This window comes from Equus przewalskii, chromosome 2 (assembly GCF_037783145.1).
Source record: "Equus przewalskii isolate Varuska chromosome 2, EquPr2, whole genome shotgun sequence".
Classification (NCBI taxonomy): domain Eukaryota; kingdom Metazoa; phylum Chordata; class Mammalia; order Perissodactyla; family Equidae; genus Equus; species Equus przewalskii.
In genome coordinates, this window is record NC_091832.1 from 23170208 (window position 1) to 23194517 (window position 24310).

General features: G+C 44.8%; 1 protein-coding gene across 4 annotated transcripts in view; it reads left to right on the forward strand.

The window, feature by feature from the left end:
- The window catches only part of CSMD2 (CUB and Sushi multiple domains 2), a 592849-nt gene that overhangs the window by 341001 nt on the left and 227538 nt on the right, over window positions 1–24310 (forward strand). For 3 of the 4 annotated variants that reach the window (XM_070594988.1, XM_070594992.1, XM_070595012.1), the window contains exon 13: window positions 1442–1624. The exons of the other annotated variant lie outside the window; for it this stretch is intronic. In XM_070594988.1, coding sequence (XP_070451089.1) covers window positions 1442–1624 — 183 coding nt within the window. The remainder of the gene's footprint in view (window positions 1–1441; window positions 1625–24310) is intronic. 4 annotated transcript variants of the gene reach the window in all.

Below are 24310 nucleotides of genomic sequence, written 5' to 3' on the forward strand. Positions count from 1 at the left end.
GCCAAGGGGCCGTGTGAGCGGAAAGGCGGGTGAGCTGACCTCTCCTTGCAGCAGACCGGCGCCTGGTCACACAGACCCCCTCCTTTCCCCTGCATTCGAGGACCCTAAATGTCCGACTTAGGTCACACACACACACACACGTACACAATCTCAGCCACAGAATGCCTTGTTCTGCCCGCTCACAGCAGACAGCTGGAGGCCCTGGATTTCGGGGTAACAGGAATGTGAGAATCAAGAGCCTGTCCGTATAAGGCAGTACATGGGGGGAGGGGAGCATAGGCAGCCTCAGTGAGCCCTCAGAAGCCCACCAAGGTGGTAAGAAGCCTTTTGCAGAATCATGCCTATTGAGGTCACGCACAGCAACTGCAGGGACTGTGGCTCCTGACAGCCCGTAATGATGTCTACAGAAAAGGCAGGGTCCCTTTGACCTGACAATCCTGGGAAAGTATCCAAAAAGCTTTCCTGATTCCTCCAGCCCCCTCGCTCCCAAATCATAGGACCCATACAGCCCTCACCTCACCCTCTGTCCCTTCATTCTTTGCTCCCTGTCTCTCCCGCAGGATGCCTTCCTCCCTGGGAACAGAGCTCCTCCTCCCCCTCTTCTCCTCCCTCCCCTCTCTCCCCCGCCCTTCATCTCTCGCAGCACCAAGCACAGGGCTGATGGAGGTGGGGGTGTCTCCGGAGGAAACTCCAGGCACTTGGCCAGGACACATTCCTTCCCTGGAGCATCTGGGTCCTGATTGGCTCTCCCCCGAGGCAGCCAGCCCATCATGCCTCCTGAGTCCAGGCCCCCAGAGCTGTCTTGGGGAACCCACTCCTTGTCTGAGTCACCACTGCCGAATCAATTGAACTTTAAAAGCATACTTAATGAGTCATTTGGTTCATTTTACCTGCTGCTCTCTCAAGTTGAATTTAAAAAATATCTTCATGAAACTACTTCCATATCAGAAGGCAGTAAATAGTGATTCTCGCTTAATCTCTGGTTTAGGGAAAGGTGGACAGCAAAGCATCAGCTGCCCTCTTGTGCTTGCCTCTGCCGCTCAGGAACGGACTGCATTTAAGATCTATCAGGTGACATTGGTAATCCAAATGCAGGGTCAAGATCAGTAAGGATGTCTCCAAACTCTGGGACTTGTCAGCTCCTGGGACAAGCATCTCATGATGCTTGCAGACCCACCCTCCCTGAATGAAAATGCCCAAGCACGTAGAACACTGTACGTGGACACGGAGTCTCAGGCGTTTGCTAGCTGGAAGGCCCATCTATCTTAGGGTGTCGTGTTGAAACAGGACATTGCAGGATTTCTCATTAAAGATCCTACCCGGGTCGCTCCAAGCACTTCCTCGCGGCAGAGGTGCAGCAGAGCGTGTAACGTGGACCTCCAGCTCCAAGAGAGGTATGAAGTCACCTTTGTCTCTGTTTTCTCGTCTTCCTGTCTTTCAGAGATCGAGCAGGGCAGCTGCGGTGACCCTGGCATTCCCGCCTATGGCCGGAGGGAAGGCTCCCGGTTTCACCACGGTGATACACTCAAGTTTGAGTGCCAGCCTGCCTTTGAGCTGGTGGGGCAGAAGGCAATCACGTGCCAAAAGAATAACCAGTGGTCGGCTAAGAAGCCAGGCTGCGTGTGTAAGTGAGCGGGGAGGAGGCCACCTGGGGTCTCCACCGAAAGGCAGGGGCCCGTTTCCTAACTAATCAGGGGCCCCGTCCTTGGGAACCTTGCAGGTTGTAACAACAGCTTCACTCTGCTTTCCTCTATTCCTCGCCATATTGCTGGTTAGGTCCTCATTTCTGGCAGTAACCTAAACTGTAGCACTGAGAATGATTGCTCTTGACATTTGAGGACATTCTTCAACCCATCTTGTCCTCCGTGGTGATGCTTGAGAGCAAGGTAGATGCCACTGGGGCTTGGTCCACCAGGCTCAGACCCAGACATTTCCTCCTCACCCTTGTTACTGCCAGTGACACCAGACAGTCAAGCCAGGGTGGAAGGGACTGGCAAATCCATAAGATGGTAGAATCTGTACCAGCCTCTGGGTGTGGTGGGAAGCCATGGCCTTGCTGGGATGTAAGAAGTTCCCTCCAATTGCTTCTTCTCAGATTGGATTTGGGGAGGGTGGGGATCAAGCTGTCTTTGGATTGTTGATCTTTTGGAGAAGGGGTTGGTGTTGAGTGCTCTGTTCTACGGAAATAACAAGAAAGCCCTTCTTCCTTCCTCTTAGATGGTATGACCATACTTTCCGGCGCAAATAATACTCTAAATCCTGGGTCCCAGTGGGAGTGGCAAGTGTAAGGGGGCTGTGTGTAGCAGGGTTGGTCTCTGCTGAGAAATCAATGGTTCCAGCTTCTCTAGGCTGTTACCTCTTCTTCTCCCAGCCCTCGCTACCCTACCTCCTCCATCTCTTTCTATCTGCTTCTCTCAGGGAAGGGCAAGGAGCCTGACCCTCTGAGCCTCTCTCCCACCTCAGTGGGCTTCTCAGGGCCTCTTGAGTGCTGCATACTAGATAATGGTGGCCCCTCAGGGACTGGGGAGGGAATAACTGGGGAGACAGTAAGAGAACATCTGTGCTGACTGGGAGTCTGGTGTATGAGTTGGTGAGTTGGGTTATACCGTGGTGATTATACTTCTCAAACAACAAAAAAATCACTTTCTTTGGTTTGACAAAGCATTTTTGATGACTTGTGAGTGTATGTAAAAATTCTTTCAGAGGTTTAAAGATCAAATCTCTCTTAGATACACAGTAAACGAATCACCCTTATTGAAAAAAGTAAAATGGCATGAAATCTGTTCATTCCTTCAGCCTGATGTGGTTAGAATATAGTGCCTGGCAGTGTTAGAGATGCCACGGGGACCAGGGGTCAGGAGGGTGGCAGGGAAAGTTAGCGGGGAGCAGCTTGGGACAAGTAGGAACAAAGGGGAGACAGTTCTAGAGACCAAGCCCAGGCCAGAATGTGTGGGTGGCATGGAGCCTCAGAAGGTAGGGCTGGAGGCAGGGCCTCAGAAGGCAAAGGTACGGACTGTGGGAGTCCCAGATGCCATGGAAGCTTCATCTCGGAATCCATCTGGATAAAACAAGGCAAGGAGAACTGGGAAGGGCAGACCCCTGGGGCAGAGAGCTGGTAGGAATGAAGTGGGTAGCACAGCCAACAGCTACTTAGGACCAGGATAAAGTTCCCTGCCCCACAAGCTGAGAGATGCAGGTAGCAGAATGCCCCTGGGGCGCTGCCCCTCAAGTCCTCCAAAAATTTACTTGACCCTTGGCTCATAGGAGTAGTTTTAGGAAATCTTTCTGGAACCTTCAGTAAGGGCAGAAGACCATGAAGTGCTGCTCAGCAAGCCTTCATTTCCAGGAGCGAGGCTGGCAGCCCCTACGGAGCTGGCCATTAGTTATGAACAGCTGAGAAGAAGGGGACAGAATGGTCCTGGCAAGTACGGGGTGGAGCTCTCTGTGGTTTAAAATGAGGAAGAGGAGCCAAGCTTGTTGATGAGACCTGAAGCAGGCACTCTGGAGGGCAGTGTGGCATTTCTTCTTCTGGATGATTCTGGGATATAGGGGAATGGCATGCCCCAACCACTGCCATCACTCGGATTTTTCTTGTCATCTGGGAATAACAGAACACAGCTTGAATCTCAGGGATGCTGGCTTCAGAGGAGGAGGCCAGAGAGAGCCAGCTGGACCCATGCCTTTGCACCACATAGCAAAGTGGCATTTGTGTTTCATGAAGGTGAAGGAGCTCTATCGGTCAGCTCTCTACTGAGTACTCAGTCCCTAAGCCGATGCTTCCATAGGGCCCTGGCTTTGCCCTCAGGAAACAAACAGTCTAATTGGTGGTAACAGGATGGTGCTAAAAACGTCCTGGCACACTGAGATGACTTTGGTTTAAAAATCTGGAGACTCGTTCCTTTGTCCTAGCTGAGCTTCATGACTGTGGCCAGGGCACCTTCTCTCTGGATTTTGGTTTTCTATTCTATTCAATAGGGTAGCCTTCCATTCTGGCTCCGAACATTCTAAGCCTCTCTGATCGTATTTACAGAAACAGATAACTATGACATGAACAGTCGTCACATTTTCCGCAGCGAATGCTTGGAAACCACTTCTTAAAGTGAATCCTTTACAGAATAGCTCATACTTTGGTTGAGGGATAATGTTAAACTTTGATGTTCTCCTTCTGACCCCAGATCAAATATATCATAGTTGGTGATCAATAGAAAAGGGGCAACATCTCTAAGCATCTATACAAATATGAAAGAGTATCAGGTGGTCATAAATGTAAGTACAAAAGCACCTCTAGCAAAGTGAGCATAAGTGTCCTGAAATTTACCACACAATAAATATTAATACAATACTTAGCAAACAATACTGCTGTTTCCTTCTTAGGATTTAGAAGGGGATTGGGGAAATATTTTGATAGCTCCAATTTCTTTGAACAGTTGTCCAAAGAAGTGCCAAGCAGCACACTGTTCTCTTGAAACCTTTTCTTCAAAACAACTCCTTACTAGGGAATTGCCCTGCCGAGACCACACAAATACACTCTTTCCTTCATGTTCTAAAACATTTTCTGTAGCAAGCAGAGACTTCAGAATCATTTCCTTGGCTTTTGAGCTGCCCTCACAGTAGTCGATGCTCAATAGATGGTCTTTTTTCATCTAGATTTTAAAGAAGATTCTGTTTCTCACGGTGAAAAGCATTTTGAAAGAAAAGATGGAGCCAGCTTCTTTCCTCTTACACTGTCTTCCTCCTTGGTTAATTCACATCTCCAGGGATCCCTGCTCAAAATCAGTTGGAAGTGATACACTTTCCATCCACTGGACAATATTTACTGAGTGCCTACAGTGTGCCAAGCACCACGTGTTGGCGTGGGAGCTATTCAGTCTCTGCCTAGGAAATGTGCTCAGCCTGGTGGCCTGGTGAGAAAGCTCTGGTCAGGTGGCACAGATTCTTCACCTTCCCAGAAGCTCTGCTGTGTCACCCCCTTCCTTACAGAAGGACAGAGAGCCTTTCCCATACGACCATGTCCAGTTATTCCTCCACAGCAAGAGATACGATGGGAAGGAAGATACAAATAACTCTGAAGGTGGTTTGCAGAATACTTGATGCTTTGTTGACAGGCTAGCAGAACCTTTCACACTTCATCAGGAAGCCAGGAAACCAATTATCAGTCCATTAGCAGCCACTTTCAGAAGAAATTTCAAAACAGCCTTTACCAGAAATATGCCAAGACGGCACAAATGCAAGCTTTCCTTCACCATTTTGTAAACCACCATGAGAAGGTGTGAATCCTAATTGCTCAGTTCCTAGTGTGTATGGCACATGTGTGAAATGTGAAAGCAGGGCCTCCTGGGATGTATACTGTAAGTTACAAGTCAGCACCCAACCTTGAGAGACCAAGGGAGGGAGGGGTGGGTCCATGGGTGCTCAAAGAAGATGTTGCAGAGGGTACAGGGCTTGAGCTGGGCCTTGGAGAGCTGGGAGGTAAAGGAAGCTGTTCCACAGGAATGCTCTGGGAAATGGTCCTCTCCTGGTACTCCCCTGTCCCTTCCTCCCTGAGTTCCTCCCTCCCCACTCTGAACACACACACACAGTGCTGGACAAAGAGTGGATTGGGCCATATGGTCATCAGGAAGCCGGTCTCTCCCACGCACTGTTACTCTAAGGCAGGGTCTCTTAACCTCAGCGCTACTGACATGTTGGACCAGATAATTCTTTTTGTGGCGGCAGTCTTGTGCATCGTAGGATGTTTTAGCAGCATCGCTCTCCTCCACCCACCAGATGCCAGTAGCATCTGCTCCCCACCCCATCAATTGTGACAATCAAAAATTTCTCCAGACATTGCCAAATCTCTCATAGGGGAAAAACCACCCTAGTGATCTAAGATAATCTAGTCTCATCAAATTCTAAATATGAAGAAATCTGTGTGTTTGCATTTTAAGTGAGGCTGTGTTTAAAGTCCATAGAGTTATGACAGTGAGAAAGCATGGGGTGAGGGAGGAGGATGATGTTTATTCAATTTTTTACGTCATTGGGAAGATATGAATCTTCCCTACAACTTTGTGGAGTATTTATTCTCGCATTTTACAGATGAAAACAAAGTTCAAGTAGTCAAGGTAACTAGCTCAGAGGTAACAGAACCATTCAATGATGGGCTGGAATTTGAACTATTAATTGACGGAGCAGCAATTTGAACGCAAGCTCATAGTACTCCAAATCCTGCGCTCTCTCCATTGCGCCAGATTTCCAGAATCCAAGGGGTCATCGGGAAAGACAAGGAAGCCCTAGGACAAAAATACTAGGTCAGAGTACAGAAGCAAACTGTTGGCTGAGTTACTCCAATGAAGTAACAGATTGACAAGAGCTAGACAATTCATGAACACTAGATCCTTGACCCTCAGTGGAACTATACCAGTATTGGATATCAATATGCAATATACCAGTGTCAAAGCCTTTTCCTAATCTTTGCTTTTTCTCATTATTTCTACTCATCCATTTATCCATCCATCTTTGATTTATTGAGCACCTACTGTGTACAAAGTCAGCTGCATAAAGGAATATGACTGATCTGGTCAAATTCTAACCTGGAGGGTCTTTGGGGGTGATCCTGCTCAGGTTGAAGAGGTGATCTCATAGTGCTGTGCCCTATATAATGTACTGTAAGTCTTTCAGAAGTATCTGGAGCTCAAGGGTCAATACCTAACACAAGCTTTTGGTTTATTCTAGTATTCAAAAGTTTAAGTAAATTTAAAGGTTTAGATAAATAATATACTCTTAATTTCACTTCCTTAAACCAAAACCAATTTTAGATTTGGCCATTCTTTTTTGACTCTTACACACATATTTCATGTGGCTTTAATCAAATTGAACATACCATCTCACATTCTGTGTTTTAAACTCCACATTATGTTGCATATGTTGCCATGAGGCTGCACATCTGTCATAGTTATCATTCTTAATATCTATGGATATTCTGCCTAGTGAATGGACCATGACTTAGTTAACCAATTATGTTCAATTATTTTATATAAAGCTGTAATGAACATACTCAAGCATATGGCTTTTTTTTTTCTTCGCTTGAATTATGTCCTTAGGATAAATTTCCAGGAGTGAGGTTGTTGGGTCAGGATATGAACATTTTTATTAACTCTTGATGTATATTGCTCCCCAAAAATGTGGTGTCAGTTCATAATACCAATAACACAAGCTATATGATTAAGAATAAGACTCACAGAACACACGGCCTTCCCATCCAGAAACATGGCATACCTCTCTTTTATGGTCATCTACTTTCACTTTTCTAAATATAACAACCTTGTGGTGTTCGTCATATGGGTCACATATATCACTCGTAACCTTTATCAGCATCGCCAAACCTCAAGTGTTTGTGTAGCCTTTTAAAAATTGCTAATTTAATAGGTATAAATTGGATATGTTCCTACAGCACACCCTTGTGAACTTCTGCAAAGTGCCAAATGTTATGATAAGTGCTGCAAATCCAGAGATGAATTGGACACAGTCCTTGACCTCAAAGAGCTTGCTCTAATGTGAAGATAGACCTAATTACGTAAATTAAAGTGGGCTCTTGTGGTTCAAAATTTAGTTTTCCGATAAGCAAGCATTGGTAATACAGATGCGTTTAGGATCTTCCCTGTGAAGATTCATTCTTTTATTTAACACATATTCATTGAGTGCCTGTTATGGGGCTGGCATCATAGCAGGTGCTGAACAAGAGAGCAACAGTCTCTCTTGTCATAGCATGCAGGCATGATGTCATCTCTGTCCAATAATTGGGCCTGAATGATGGGAGGACAAAGTTGGGGCCCCGTTGCAAAAGGAGACATCCAAGTGGTGGTACTGAGTTCTGAGAGAAGCCCTGGGGCTTGGGCCTATGCAAAAGGGGGATGTTCATTAGACACATTTTGCACACATACACGCATACACACACACGTGCACGCACATGCACTCCCTGTCTGGGTACTTGGTTTGTGGTAGTTCCCAAAAGGGTTGGCAGCTGCCAAATGTATGTGACTGAAAGAAGGGAGCGGGGCCCAAGAAGGGAGTAGGGTCCAGAGAGAGACTGCTGGGTACCCAGGGGCTAGAGGCATGTCCTCGTTGGAGCTAGAGGAATGAAAGTGGCATCAGGATTTCCGTCACAGGACCCTGGACAGAGACTCCAGTCCTGCTCTTTCTACAGTGTCCTGGGTCCGGCGCTGTGTAGGAGGGACATGGGGCATTTGTATTTGCAGTCTCTGTGTAGCAACTGTCCGTTCCAACATGTGGGTACGAGAGAGTTGCGTTGGTATTTTCCTTTCCAATTGGAAGACTCTCTTTCTCTATCATGGGTAGAAGCTCTTTGTGGTATTAGATATATATTTTCCCAATGTCTTCTTTTCCCTTTTTTTTTCATTTTGCTATTTTGCACTGTACAGTTGTTTTACATTTTTATATGGACAGATCTCTCAATGTTTGTGATTTCTTTTCAAAGCTGACAAAGTTGTCATTCTGCCACAGATCTGAGAAACAGTTTGTTCTATTTTTGGTTATTTGTCAGTAATTTGATTTTTTTAAAACTATAATTTGTTAATCCATCTGGAGTTTATTTAGATGAATGTATAATATTGTGCAAACTATTACGCAGTTTTCCAACACAATTTATTATGTAATTCATTTCCCTTTTGATTGAAGGAAATGCATTGTTTTATCACCTCCTGAATCCTCACATGTAGTTAAGTCTATTTCTTGAGTCACCACTTTGTTCTCCTGCTCTGCTTCTATCTTAGCGCCGGTATTGAATAATTTTAATTGTTGTTTTATAATATGTTCTAATATCTGGCAGAGCTCAAAACTATTCCTTCCTCCCTTAATTATTTTCTCTTTCAGAATATTCATTGTTATTCTCATCTGTTTGTTGTTCAAGATTAATTTTAGAATCACTTTGTTAGAATAAAAAAAAGAATCCTATTGGGATTTTGTATGTGCAGTCTTGTTAAAGTATAAATTAACTTGAGGAAAATAGGCATTTTTATAATGCACAGCCTTCCCATCTAGAAACATGGTGTGTCACTCTCTTTGTTCATCTACTTTCATTTTTCTAAATATAGCGGCTTTGTGGTTTTCTTCATATAGGTCACATACATCGCTGGTTACCTTTATTTTAAATAGGCAGGTACTTTTTTCGCTCCCCTCCCACCTCGACCTCAATGCCCTGTGCACACGGGAAGCATGTCTCCATGGTCCTTCCTCTACATGGCTGAAGCCTGGCATTCCCTGTGAATATATAATCCCAGATTTTCCAAGACAAGTGCAATTTCAAATATCCTTTCCTTTGGCCCAGAAAATATTATCACAATAGCTAGAGTCCTTGGAAATTGCCTTTTTCATGTGTTCAGAGCTAGAACTGGGATCAGCTGAGGTTCGAAAGTGTCAGGGTCAATGTGGGGGATTGTATTCCTGGGCATTGCTTCTGATCAGGGGCAGGGGCGATAATAAGGGCTGTGTGAGCATCCTCTGCTGATGCAATGTTCTCCTCATTTCTCTAGGCTTCCTTAAAGGTCCTATTAACCCATAGGTGGCCCCAGGAGAGAAGCAGGGAACCTGGGGCTTGCTTTGGTCCAAATTTGTATTTTAGGCCAGTTCCTGGGAATTGAAAACCAGCATGCATGGTTCCAGGGCCCCCTTCCTCTGTTACTCAGTCCTCAAGAACCAGACCCCTGAAGACCTGTGTTCTCACTGTGCTAGTGATGTGCGAAGCTGTGGCGGGGTTGGGGGTGCAGTGCACCTGCTCTGTAGAAGGACGCCCAGGAATCCAAAGGAGTGGTTTCCTTGAACAGAAAGTTCTGGTGGTGGCGGGAGGTGGGGAGGATCTGTATCCACTCCTGCATGGGGGAACGGGCACTGCAGTCATGGCTGTGAAGCATGCCGGGACCGTAGGGACAGCCTGGGAAGGGTGAGCTGGAGTTGAGGGGAGCCAAGGCTGGGAGAACTGACCCTGGATAAAGGGATGACTCACAAAGGTGGCTGCCAGCATTTCCTATCAGAATGTCCTAGGAAGTAGAGTCCACATTTGTCCTACTGGGCCCATGTGGGTCATACACTGCTTGTTACCTTTATTCTTAAATAGGTAGACACTTGATGAGGGAAGGCGGCTTATGGGTTGAGTCATGTCTTCGCCCAAGAGAATAAAGTCTACCCCTGCCTGAGGGTGTCCTCGCCCCAGCCAGAGGCTGCAGTCTCAGAAAAGGCTTTACTCACAGCAGGGACTGGAGAGGAAATCAAGAAGGAGGGCACAAGCCCAGTCCCTGGGCTGGGGCACACGTGTGGGGCAGGGGTGGCAGATGGGGAGGGTACTGAAACTCTGTGGGTGTATGGGTGCACTGGCTCCTCAGAAACCCACCAGATGCAGACCATGAAGCCACACTCACCCCAGTGGTTTGAGGGGATGGGGCTTCCCATGACTGTCAGGCTTGGCTGGGCTTGGCCCGGGATCTGGCTGTAAGAACTGAGCCGGTGAAATAAAGGTCTTCAGTGTACTGGGCAGGGTCCGATCAGGCAAAGACTGGATGAAGGGATGGCTCGTAAAGAAGTACAGTCAACACTTTTCCTACCAATCCAGTGTGGGTCACAAATATCACTTATTACCTTTATTTTTAAATAGGCAGATACTTTATAGAGGAAGGAGGTGTCTTTGGTGGCCCTGCCCAGTCTAAAATGGACCCAAACCCAGCTTATCATTAGAATCACTCAAAGGCTTTTAAAATACAGAATCCTGGCGTCAGACCCAGAATTTCTGATTGAGGAGGTCTGGGACAAGGCCCAGGAATTGTAGTTCCAAAGCCTTCTTAGGAGATCTGGATGCCAGGCCAGATTTGTGAACCACTAATATGGGACACCTACTCTGTGCCAGTTGTTTGCAGGGGAGTTTTGGGTCATTCCTGAGGGGTTTGGTCCCCTGACAAGACAGCAGCCTCTTGAGGCATGGGACTATGATGTATGTGGTGATATGTGTGGTTGTATGTTATATGAGTCTGGCCAGGCTGAGGCCGCCATAACTAAATCGTTATGATGGTGGTAGCCTCCAGGGATCCAAGGATGTTGACCTCCATCAAGGATGTTGACCTCCACGTTGATATCCCGGTGAGGACCGGGATGCAAGGTCCAGTACTATGACATTACAACTTGATGTAGCCATCACCTGCCTTTCATTTCATTTGAATGCAGCAAAATGTAGAGGGGAGGGCTGCTACACACCGGGCACTGTGCTCGGCTCTGGGAGAATTACGGGGCTGACTCCAACATTGTCCTTGCCCTCCAGAAGTTCAGAGTCTGTGAGTGTGATAAGCACATACTTTTATTGTAAAGTAGTTTTTTAATTATTGAAATAATAAGTGTGGCCACAAAGTGCTACCAGGACGTAGAGGGAGGAAAATTTATTCCAATTGAAAGATTCTCACAAGACTTCCTGGAGGATCATAGCACAGGCGAAATTTCAGCCCAGTCCAACCCAGGAATCTGTCCAGAACCAAACTATGAACACAGCTTAGTACAGGGCCCGGTCCAAACGCTGTATTCCTACAGCTGAGAGTCCTGGTCCAGGGTATCTTGGGACCACAGCTGGCTGGGTGGAATGGGGGCTGGACAAACCGACCAAGTTTTATGGCTTAATCCTGGGCTGTGACCTCTACTTCTGAGGGGAATGACATGTATCTGACTTTGTCACTTCAGCTTTCACTTTTGGGATCAGAGCTAACAGGTTCCTTTCTCTCTGTAAAATTTTCACAGTTATGTATCTGCTAAGTGTGCTCCCGTGGCCTCGCCGCAGACCGTGCCTTTCCCCCTGTGCTCTGCCATGTCTGCCTCAGACAGCGATTGAGGAGACAGAGTTTCACCAATCAGGGCCTGTTTTCACAGCTGCTGGCTCAGGGGCTGGGGCTTAAAGCTCTACCAGTATCCCTCCCGCATTCTGTGAGCCTCTGGACGAATCTCATTTGGTCATAAGTGTGTCACCATCAGCTCTGGGTGTTGTGAGTGTTTTTGGGTTCTGTGGGTCCTGGAGAAGGCACCACTCACCTTTTCTAGAGCTTGGATTTCTAGGAGAGTCTTTAGTTATCCCTCTGGGATTTAAAGACCCCTCCTCCATTCCTCTTGTACAAAGGCAGTCTTCTGGGGAGCTCAGGGGAGATGGGCTCAGGAGCAGGGCTGCTGCCCTACGCTACCTCGTTCACTCCCATCTTGCTCTGGGAGTTGGATAAAACTCCCTCCGTGGGCTTGAAGGCAGCTCTCTCAGGCTGACTGTAAACTCCGCTGGATCGTCATGGATTCTCCTGGAGGGAAATCCAAACATATTTCCTTATGATCATGGTGAGCAGCTAAGTGTGCTTTTCCAGTCTTCAGTAGGTGGTGGTCTGAGGTATGAGCTTAGGGTAGTCAGAACCATGGCTGACTCTAGACTCCCTGAGTGAAGATGCTCTGCTGAAACAGCCTTAGAAAAGATGGTGGGGCTCTGACAGAGTTCAGGGGCTCAGGTGAAGAGGACAGGCCCTGAGGGCCTCAAAGACCCAGTGGCCTGGACCTACAGTCCCAGGAGCACCTTCTGAGCTGCTGAAGATGCAGTCTATACCCTTTCTTAAGTTCCCCTGAGCTCATGAGAATTCTTGGACTCAGGCTACATCATGGCAGCATACTTTTCTTCCCAGTTAATACCTGTGTTTGGCTGACAGCTAAATAAAAACAGCTGAAGCTAACCCCCTCAGCTGACTGAGGTCTGCTCCTGTGGCAAGGAGAGAACCCTACAAGTAACTCAAGGATCCTGGAGCCTAGGCACGGGCAGCTGTGGGACCTCACACCGGTGAGAAGCACTTTTTAGTAGACTTTGCTTGGTGCTCAAGAAAGACAGGGTCATCAAGGCACCCACTATTCGCCCCACGTGGCACAGCTCATCAGAATCCCAGACTAACCTCAGGACTGACAAAATATCCATCGCTCAAGTGTAGAGCTGTTCAGCACCAGGCACCCCCTTGTAGCTGCCAGAGTGCGTCTCCTTTCCTAAGCTGGTCTTCCCATGGAAGGTGACCCCAAGGCACAGTAACCAGCAGTCAACCGTTCCTGCAAATGAGTTTTGGCAGAATCTTCTGGATTTGGAGTTACCCACTCATTCATTGAGGAGAAGAGGGAGTGAGGACCAGAGATAAAACCTTTTGCTCTGGAGTCGTGCTTGGTTGAGCAACGGGCTATACTAGGGAGGAAGTGGGGAGGCTGGTTGAGACTCAGAGATGTGCTGAGCAACAGAACTGGAAAATGCCTCTTGTATCAAATTCAACAAAAATTGAATTTATCCCTCCCATGTGCCCGGGCATAGTGCTGCACTCAGTCCCTTCAGAAGCTTCATCACAATGAATCTTCCCAACAAAGGTGTGACTTAGAGTTGATAGTCCACTTTTTATACACGTGGAAATAAGCTCAGTGAAGCACAGTGGTCTGCCCCCCACCAAAAATGGTGTATAGCTAGGAAGTGAAAAACAGGCAAACCCAAATTTTTCAGGATTCACATTTGTTCCAGCTTTGGGGTGGTGGCTTTCTTTGGTCTTGTGTATTTTCCAAAGAACTTATGGTCTGTTTTCAAGGTAAGTGCTGAGCCCCAGGACTGTGGACTCAGCTTCTTCCCAGGAGTGCAGAGCAGGGACTTTCTTCATACTTTGGTCCATAAGGTACCAGACGTGTCCTGGGAGGTGGTGACAGGAGATCCTCAGCCAGCAGCTAAGGAGTACATAAGACGCCACTTCAGAGCCTGACCTTGGCAAGAACCTCTGAGTGTCTCAATGAAGAGGGTCTAGACGCTAGGGTTAGCAGCAAGAATGATGCTCCTGGATGGGCATTATTCCAGAGCCGTGGCACAAACCAATCTTGGCTGCAGGGTGATTCCAGGCAGTGGGTAATTCCCAAAGGTTAGACAGGAGCTGGCATTTTGCTGATAAGCAGTCAGTTTATATCAAAAACCTAGCCATCTTCTAAGGGGGAACAGGGAACGGAGTCCAGTTGTAGGAGGCAAGAACTTAGCAATCATCAGACTCCTACCAGTGAGCTTCGGTTTAAGATGCCAGTTCCAGAAGGGTATTGGATTGTGAATGAGGAACTTGAGGCAGAAGCTACTTCCACAGGATAAAGGATACTTTTGTGGAAGAGAAATAAACGGACCATGAGTGGGGTGACCATACATCCATATTTGCTTGGGATAATCCCAGTTACATCTTTTATCCTAGGAAATTATTAGTAGTACCATTTTTCATTCTTAAAAGTATCCCAACTTGGGCAAGATATTATGTGGTCACTTTAACCATGACCCAGCAGACTTTCTGCCAAGAAAAGGGTTAGGCCTCAGCTGAGTGCTTTGGACGCCGAGAGTGATCTCTGAGCCAAAGGTCTATGAGGTGGTTGACCCCCTCCTTCCTCTCCCCTCATCCCATGCCACGCCCCCCCTCGCTTACTCTGCCCGGACACACTCACCCCCTTTCAGATACTCATGTACTCTAAGCTCTTTCCTACCTCAATGCCTGTGCATTGCAGTCCACCATGCTGGAATGTTCCTCAGGAGGTTGGATCCTTCTCATCACCCCTAAAACTGTCCCCTCCCCAGAGTGCCCTTATCTAACCACCTTATCCAAAAGAGCAATCCTTCATTTTCTGATTTCTTCACATCCCTTTTCATAAGCATATTAGTCAACTTTCACTCTAGCATGAATAGTCCAAAACTCAGTGGATTGCAACAACAAACATTTATTTCTCATTTGCATCCCATAAGGGCTGTAGGTCAGTCGCAGCTCGGTGGGGCTCGATTGGTCTGTATATAGCCTCTCGTTCTGGGACCCAGGCTGGAGGACCAGTCTATACGTATGACATCCTGTTCTCATGGCAGAAGGCAAAAGCTCAAGGGAATAGAGTGAAACCACCCAAGAACATTGAAAGCCACTGCCTGGACATGCCTATGCCATGCTCCCTCACATTCCGGGGAGGAAAGCTAGTCACAAGGTCCAAAGTCAGTGGGGTGGGCAAGTGACCCAAGGGCAGGGAAGGAGCAAATGATTGTGAGGAAAGAATACAGTCTACCAAATAAGCTTCTCCCTAGACTGTACACTCCATGAGGACAGAACTGTGTATGTGTTGCTCACTGTTATGTCTCTAGTGCCAATCATATAGCAAATTCTTAGGAAATGCCGGTTTCCTATTTTCGTTACAGTTTTATAACAAATATGTAAAAGTTTTTCTATTTTTGTTATAGTTACTATTGACTGTATTAGTATTGGCGTTATTATGTAGACAAAGCCAACATGGTGGAGATAGGAGAGACCCTGGTTTGGAAGACACTTGGCCATCCAGAGCCTGTTAATGCAGGATTTTGTTCTACAGCCTTCAGGCTGATGGAGTCGTAGCCAAGGGTGGCTTGGGTACTACCTTAGTCTGTTTGGGCCGCTGTAAAAAAATACCACAGACTGGATAGCTTATAAACCACAGACTGGATAGCTTATAAACCACAGACTGGATAGCTTATAAACCACAGAAATGTATTGCTTACAGTCTGCGGGCTGGAAGTCCGAGATCAGGTTGCCAGCATGGTCGGGTGAGGGTCCACTCCTGGGTCACCCACTTCTCCTTGTATCCACTTGAGAGAAGAGGACTAGGGATCTCTCTGGATCCTCTTTTATATGGCACTAATCCCATTCATGAGGGCTCCACTCTCATAATTTAAGAATGTCCCAAAGGCCCCACCTATTAATACCATCATCTTTGGGGATTAGGCTTTCAACATATAAATTTGCAGGGGGTTGGGGGTCGGGGCACAACCATTTAGACCATAGCAGGCACTGAGTGGGATGAGCGTGGTACACAGACACTCCATGACTGCAGCTAGGAAAGATAAATGGGGGTGGGAGGGACCCACACCACTCAACAGAAATCATGCTTAACAGAGTTTTCCAGATGGACAGGAGGAGAGAACATTCTAAAAAGAGAAAATAGCCTGAGCAAGACGTGGGGTTAACCTTGCACATTTGTAGGGCTTTAAGTAGTCTAATATGGCTGGAAAGGAGGGTGCAGTGGGGGGTAGAAAAATAAAGATAAAACAACTTGGCAGGGGCCTGAGGTCTTTGGGGTCTTTTGCGCCCTTTTAAGGAGTTTAGGTTTTATCTTCTGTGCAACAGGGAGTCTTTAAAGGGTTCCAGGCAAGGATATAACATCATGAGAATTTGTGATTTACGAAATTCACTCTGGAGCCAAGATGTAGGATGAACTCAGAAGGAGATTTAAAGCCAGGAAACCAGGTAGACTGTTGCAATAGGAAGAGGACCTTAACTTAATCAGGGTGTGATGAAGATGTGACAAGTACAAGAGATATTGAAGAGATAGAATCGACAGAAGTTGGTTACTGATTGGATATGGGAGTGAGGGAGAAGGAGTTGATATATTTTGCTGAGGCAACTGGGTGTTGTCATTCATGGAGATAAAGAATGAAGGAGGCTTAGGAAAGTAGATAAAGAGTTCAATTTTGGACGTGCATTCGAGGTGCCGGTGGGATCTCCAGGAGAGAGGTACATCAGGCAGTTTCACATCAAGTCTGGAGTGTGCAGGAGGGTCTGGGCTACTAGTATTTCTTTGGGAGGCAATGGCATAAAGGAGGAGTAATTGGGGAGTGAGAAGAGGGCCAAGAGAAAGCCCAGAACTTGGTGATGACAGGGCTGAATCGTTTGCGGATGCCAGGGAATATTCCAGATTCTAGAATCTAGGAGAATTAGGTTTGGCGAAAAAGTCTAGGAGTTCAGTTTTGAACATATTTAGTTTAATTTGCTGTGATAAAATGCAAACTCCTCATGGTCTGAAAGACCTTTGCCATCCTCCCCAACTCATCTCCTGTTCCGAGCTCTGTGGTTCCCCCTGCTTCTGCCCCATTGGCCTCCTGTCTTTCACTTGCAATTCCCTCCATCTGTAGTGAATTTCCCTGAGGACGGCTGGCTCCTTATCATCAGGCCACATCTCAGAGGCCTCCTCCTCAGACAGCACATCTCTGACCTCCTTATTGAAAGTAGAGCACCCCCACTCCATTCGCTTTCTTTCCCTTCACCCAGTCTTATGTTCTTTGTCACCTATTAGAATGTAAACTTCATGAGAGCTGAGGACTTGCTTATCCGTCTTGTTGGTTGGTTGCTAACCCATACATAGAGCGGTGTTTGGCATACAGCAGGTGCTCCGTTAATACTCAAGCTAGGTGGAGACATTTCAAAGACCATTGGGTATCCAGGTCTGGAGCTCAGAAGAGAGGTCTGTCCTGGAGGTATACGTTTAGGAGTCATGTGTAGGGTGGGGTGCCCTAGAAAGAATGTGAAATGTGAGATGACCCGAAACAAGAGCCTTTCATGTTCCAAAATGCAAAAGTCAAGTAGAAGAGGAAAGCTTTCAAATGACTGCAGAGGCAGTCAGAGGTAGAGGGGGAAAACCTGGAGCGTTGTGATGGAAGATGGAGTGAGTGTGGTTAGGGATGTGGGAGGGCTGAGCTCTGTTGGAGGCCCTGCTGATCTAACTCAGGCCTCAGAACACCAGCGCCTGCCTGGGTGGTGGGGATTAGACCCCCAAAAAAAGGAAATACAAAAACTTGAGCACAATTCATGGCTTTTGGGTCAGATTACATCAGATATGAATTTAAGAGGACGTACTATGTGCTCAGGAAACATGTGGCCAGGATTGTCCATTTATCCCTGGTGCTCCTTCTGGAATGTACGAATTTCTAGAAGGCATCCTCAGTGTTCTCCTCAAAGAGAACCAAGCTTTAACTTAATCTTGTTTATAACAAGGATGTGCCCTGCCAGGTGACCAGTTTCACTCCTCATGCATATGACCTTGAGAACCTCCCGCAGCTTCTTCAGGCCCAACGCAGTTAAACGTTAACTTTCACCAGCTCCAGTGGCAGAGATAATGTTAAGATAACTCAGATGAAAATTAGCATACACTGAGCTTCTGAGCGGAAAGAGGTGAAAGAAATTCAAGAGTGAGTTTGTAAAGTGTCTGCCTCCAGCTCAGCTATAGCATTAATCAGCAGGGCGGCCTTAGTTTACTGGTCCAGGGACACACAATGAAGCAAGCACAGTCTGATTGGGCTTCTCCTGCTTGAGTGAGCACTGCTGGAGAAAATCGCCCAACCAGGCAAATTGGCGCTGCTACAAATTCTTGGTCACCAATCTCAATCCAGCCTGCAACAGCGCCTAGCAATGCATGTGTATCTCTCACCTCATTCTATTCTGCTCCTCTCCGTGGAAGTTCCCAAGCATTCTCCACTCCCCTCCAACCCATGAACAGCCCCCTCTCCTCACCTTGAACTCGAGAATGACCTTGCCTCCCACCTTGCAGGCAACGTCCTCAACTTCCAAATACCAGAGACACTGAGCCTGCAGGTCATGTCCAGCGCCCTCCTTCCTCTCACCTTCCCACCTCTTATAACAGAGATGTTCACTCCTCTTTCCTATCAAAAACCAAGCCCCCCATAGATTGTGTGTCCCATTTAGGCTTTAGATCAGGGACTTTCAAACACCTTTAACCTCACAGGAGGAAATGCAAACACAGCACATATTCACGCACACACTCAAACATAATCAAAACGTACATGTCACAAACAGTCCTTACCTTTACTACCTATAATGCGCTCAGATATTCTCCATTCTCTTCCTTTTGTTTTTGGTTTTCTTTTTTCTTTTTTCTTTTTTAGCATCGAGCTCATGACCCACCACATCACTTTCCTGACTAACGGGTTGCAATCCACTGTTCCAAGAACTTTGCCTTCGATTCTCCCTCTCCTCCCACCTTCTCAGGAACCTCCTGCCTCCTGTAATTCATCCTCCTTCTCTGTCGCTTCAGCCTCCCCGCTTCTGCCCAGTCCTTCCCATCAACATTCAAATTTTTCACGTCTCTCTTATCTTAAAAGTAAAGATCTGTCTTCACACCCCACATCTTCTTGCTGGTTCTCTAATACTCTTGTTCACATCCAGACTTCTTGGACAGGATGCCTACCCTTGCTCTGTCCATTTCTCAGCTTGAGGCCCCTCGGCACCCCATCCGTTCTGACCTCTGTGTCCACCACGCCTGGAAACTGTTCTCATGAGGCCACCAATGAGCCTCTTGTTGCTGAAACCCAATGGGTCGTTTTCTGCCCTCGTCCTACACAGATTCTCAGCTGTGTTTCAGAACAGATAGCCCTTCCCTCCTTCTGGAAACCACTCTCCTGTTTGTCCTCCTACCTCTAGGCTGCTTCGTCTCCATCTGCCCTGCCAGCTTCTCTCCCTTCTCTTGCAAAATTCCATGCTGTCTTTTTTTTTCTTTGCCAATTTGATAGCTCTGTTGTTTGAAGTTTTTGTTTTCTAATGATATTGAACATTTTCTCACATCTTATGTCCAACTTTATTCATTCTTTTGTTAGTCGCCCCTTAATTTCCTTTATTCTTTATTCCTTATTTCCATATTTCTGTTTTGAGTGTTTATGTTTTTATCGAATTGTAATTCTTTATATGTTAACTGTAGTAAATATTTAACTGTAATAACTTGCAAATATTTCCTTTCCATTTGTTCCTCACTATTTAGCTTTTGTTTGAGTGATTTTTGAAATTGAAAAGTCTTTCATTTCTGTAGTTAAAAATATCATTCCCATTATGATTTCTCACTTTGATAAGAAAGTCCTTCCCCACCTCTGAGATAATACAAACATTCTTTATATTTTCTTCTAATACTCTATGGTACATTGAGTAAGGCGTGGATCTAATTTTTCCACAACTGATTAGCCATTTGTCCAAGCATCTTTTATTGATCAGTCAGCCTTGACCCCACTAATTTGAAAAGCCCTGTTCATCATATACTAAATTTTTAGATGTCTGTGTCCATTTCTGAACTTTCTTTTTTGGTTCCATTGATCTCTTGTTTGAAGCTAATACAATAGAGATTTTATTACTGAAGCTTTATAATATGTTTAATATCTGAGCTGGCAAGCCCTCCTTCCATAGGGAGAGAGTAGGTATCACGGCTGAGAGCTGGCCTCTGGAACCAGCTTGTCTGGGTTCATATCTCAACCCCATCACTTATATGCTGCGTTACTGAGAGCAGGTTACCTGAACACCTGGGCTCAGCTTCTGCACCTATAAAATGGGGATGATAATAGTGTCCACCTCAGAGGATGGCTGTGAGAGTCGGTGAGTTAAGACATATGGTGCTTTTGGAATGTCACCTTATACGCTATTTATTCCTCATCTCTCTTGGCTATTTTCACCTGTTTATTCCAACAGATAGATCTTACAGTTGTTTCATGTTCCAGAAAAAAAAATTGGTGTGGGTGTTGCCTGGAATTTTGTTAAATTTATACAATGATTTGAGGACTATTGTCGTCTTAACAATATGAACTCTTCATCCAGAAAAATATGTTGTCTCTCATTTTTAAATTTTCTTTTCTGCCTGTCAATAAAGTTTTGCTGTTTTCATTATATGAGTCGTGTTTGTTTGTTGTTTTAGGGCTGAATTTTATTTGTTAATACTTTTCAGATAGGATATTTTTACACTGTGGGTGTGTCAGTGTATAAGCAGGTGAGTGTGAACATGTGGATCATACATACTATTTTATGGGAGTATTTGGATCAAGATGAAATACCGTAGCTATTACAGTTTCTTTAAAATTTTAAAGCTCTGGCCATGAGACCACCATTCCTTTAGTATTTCCCGGTTTCTTCAAGTTTTGCCCTTCATACAATTTTGGTAATTCACATTTTTGGAGGAAATTCTCCATTTTGTCAAGATTTCCAATTGATTAGTATGTTATACATACTACTCTTTTATAATTGGCTTATCTACTTGATTTTATTATCCTATCTCTCTATATATGTATCTTCTCTCTTTTTATTTCTTGAATAGACCAGTAAGTTTTTCTTTCATTGACCTCTTCAGTTATTTTTTCTGCTTTTATCTTTACTCGGTTTATTCTCCCTTCTCTCCTTAATCCTGTTTAATTATTCTCTTTGAAACCTTTTGAGTTTAAACACTCATTTCACTTATTTTATTTCTTTATTATTTAATAATGAATAGGCTATGAATTTTCTCTTAAATACAGCTTTAGCCTAGTATTATCATCACTTAGAAGTAGTCTGTGTTGACAGCTTTTGTTTCCTCTTTGAACTCAAGAACTTATTTAGGAAAGGTTTTGTGAATTTTCAACTGATTAGGGATTTTTCTTTGTTTTTTTATTATTGGTTTCTAGTTTATTTGCACTGTGAACAGAAAACGTGTCCCAACAATTTTCATTTTGTGGAGGAATTTATGGAGATTTTCTTTTTGTCCCATAGAAAGTTCATTTCTGTAAGATTCCATGGGCACTTGTGAAAAAGGTAGTGTTCCTCATTTGAAGGTTACAGAATTTCATATAACACATACACACTCATAGTATTTTACAGATCTTTTTCTTTATTTACTTTTGACTTCAGATTGGTATATTTTTCTCCAATTCTTGTATTTTTTCCCCTTTTTTTGGTAGGAAGATTTGCTCTGATCTAACATCTGTTGCCAATCTTCCCCTTTTTTCTGCTTGACAAAGATTGGCTCTGAGCTAACATCTGTGCCTGTCTTCCTCTATTTTGTATGTGGGTTGCCACCACAGCATGGCTTGATGAGTGGTGTATGTCCACATCCAGGCTGCTGAAGCAGAGCTTGCCGAACTTAACTACTATGCCAAGGGGCCAGCCCCAACTCTAGTATTTTTTTTAAAATAGTTTATTTTGTCTGTTTCAGTGCTTTGGGGCATAAAGTATCATAACTCTCCTATCTTCATTTTGGAATGTGTGCCTCATCTATTTTTTAAATATCATCTTTGAATTTTGTTTTGCTTTGTCAGGCCCCTAGTAATTGAATTATCGTTTTGAAAGCAGTGAACCTAGCAGTAACAACACCAAAATAAAAGACAGTAAAAGAGGGTTTTTCATCAAGCCTCTTTTATTTTCTATTCATGGTCATGTTAAATAATACTCCAATATTATGTGCAGTAATTATGCATCCACTTGTTGATGAGTTGTCCACCTTTATTATTTTTCAAAAGTCTGAACTATCTGAGAGCTGTCTGATTCAAAGATTTATCTAAGGTCAAGATCCATGAGCACAACAGTAACTACCTTTAAAGAGAGGGAAGGTACCTCATCTCTCTCCCTTGTAACCCGGTGATTGATAGTGATGAGATCCAATCATGACACTTTTGTTGTCCTCATTGGGGATGCTGAGACTCAAACTCTATTCTCTAACAGAAATGTTCCAGTGTAACATGCAAACATAATTTTCCAGACCAAGAATGATTAGACCTTTGTAGGACAGTACACCTTGCCTTTTCCTGCCCTTGTCGCAACAAGAATGAGATATGTCTTGGAGTGGAAGACTGAACTTTGTAGGGCCACGTTCTTGTTCTGTTAGTGGCAGTTTATCAGCTCCATCGCTTTCCAGATGCAAGAAGAAATGTCTCCCGGTAGCTGTCCAGAGGACTCTTGGGCTAAAAAAGAATCATCCAAGAGTCTGGGGTGATATTATAACATCCAAGGGTTTGAAATTAACATTAAAACTCCTTTCTTCATGGTTCGCATTTGCCTCCACCAGTTCTCAAACCCTGGCTGCACGTTAGGATCACCTGGGGAGCATAGAACCTGTGATGTTCTGGGCCTACTCCACCAAATAAAAAGGAATCTTTGGGGCCTGGGCGTTGGTAAATTTTAACACTCTCCCAACGTGAAGTCTGAGCTATATTGGCCCATTCCTTCATTTTTGACTATTCTGAGTCACTTTGTTTAAGGCATGTTTCTTGTCCCAAAATGAGGGTTATATTTTACTAGGAGAGATTAGACCGTATACTCTTATACACTTATCGTAACAAGTGATACTTTGTCTTTTTTTTTAGCATCTTACTTTACATTTCCCATCTTTATGCTTTCTTGTTGTTTCCTTTGAATTCTATTTTTTTGCTAAATTCACTGCTTTGGTTTTTCCCCTTTGGTAATTTTGAAGATAAGCTACTTTATAGTCTATTACTAATTACACTTAACATCTTTAAAAACATGCTCTAACCTATATTTCTCTAATTAACCACAGAAACTATATAACAGAATTTCTTGCAAGACGAAGAAATTAGCATAGCTCCTTGCTCCAACTTTACTCATTATATCAGTATAATCTGCAGTATTTTACCCTGGGGTTTGGGCAAGCGTGATAGCTCGTATCTTCTCTTCCAAGGGATATTTGTTATACTGCCATTCTGTTTTATAACTATGTTTATAGCAATTATTTAGATTCTTTACTAGTTGGTTTATTTGCTTGTTGCCAGCCTTTTTTTTATTCTTTGTTAACCATAACTTTCCCATAGTCGAGCTCTTCATTTGGATTCTTCTCTTGGTTGGGTAGAAAACATCTTCAAGTAATTTTTTAATGAATTTTATGTGAATAATATATTTTTTGAGGTCTTTGATATTGGGAGTGGTTTCTGTTGTCTTTGCTTTTTAGCACCTTGGCTGGGTCATACTCTTTTCTACTGTAAATTATTTAGGGACAGATCCATACTGTATCTAAGAGAAATGCATTGAGGACCATGGCACAGTATTTTTCCCTAGTTTCCAGAGCGGATGCTGGTATCCACCTATTTCTTCAGACTTTGGTCAATTCTGTTGATTGGGGCTTCGACCAGGATGGGAATGTAAGGCACACATATTCATGTTGCCATCTTTTCAGATAGTATCAGCCATTAAATGCTCATTGACTCATTCATCAGATATTGATTGAGCACCAACAATGTGCCAGGCACCGTGGGAGCCATTTGGGATTCAGGAGATTGAACAGACAAAATTTCTGCTCTCATGGAGTATATGTGTATGTGTTGGGGAGAGGGAGGGACCCCCCATAACAATAAGCGAACAAGGTAATTTTAGACAGTGATAGTTAGAGCTACTATTATAGCTGCTCAAAATGCTGCCTCTGGAGCTTTACAACATGGCAACCCCTTAAAAAGGGTATAGAGAAAAAAGTGTAAAGTGATAGAGTGAGGGAGCCAGGGTGGGCACTTGGATAATGTTAATCACATTCTCCTCAGCAGCAAATCCATTTGTTCACACGCTTACAGTGCCCTGATGATCTCCTCTCTGTGATCGTAGTGCTTGTCTTTGTCTTCAGTCCACCTTGGTGATATTCTTGTTGACAGGCTATTGTGGTTTTTCCCCTTCTGAAAGGCCTTTGGCTTTGTTGGCTTAGGATTCCTCTTTATTCGCATTATGCTGCCAGCGGGACTACC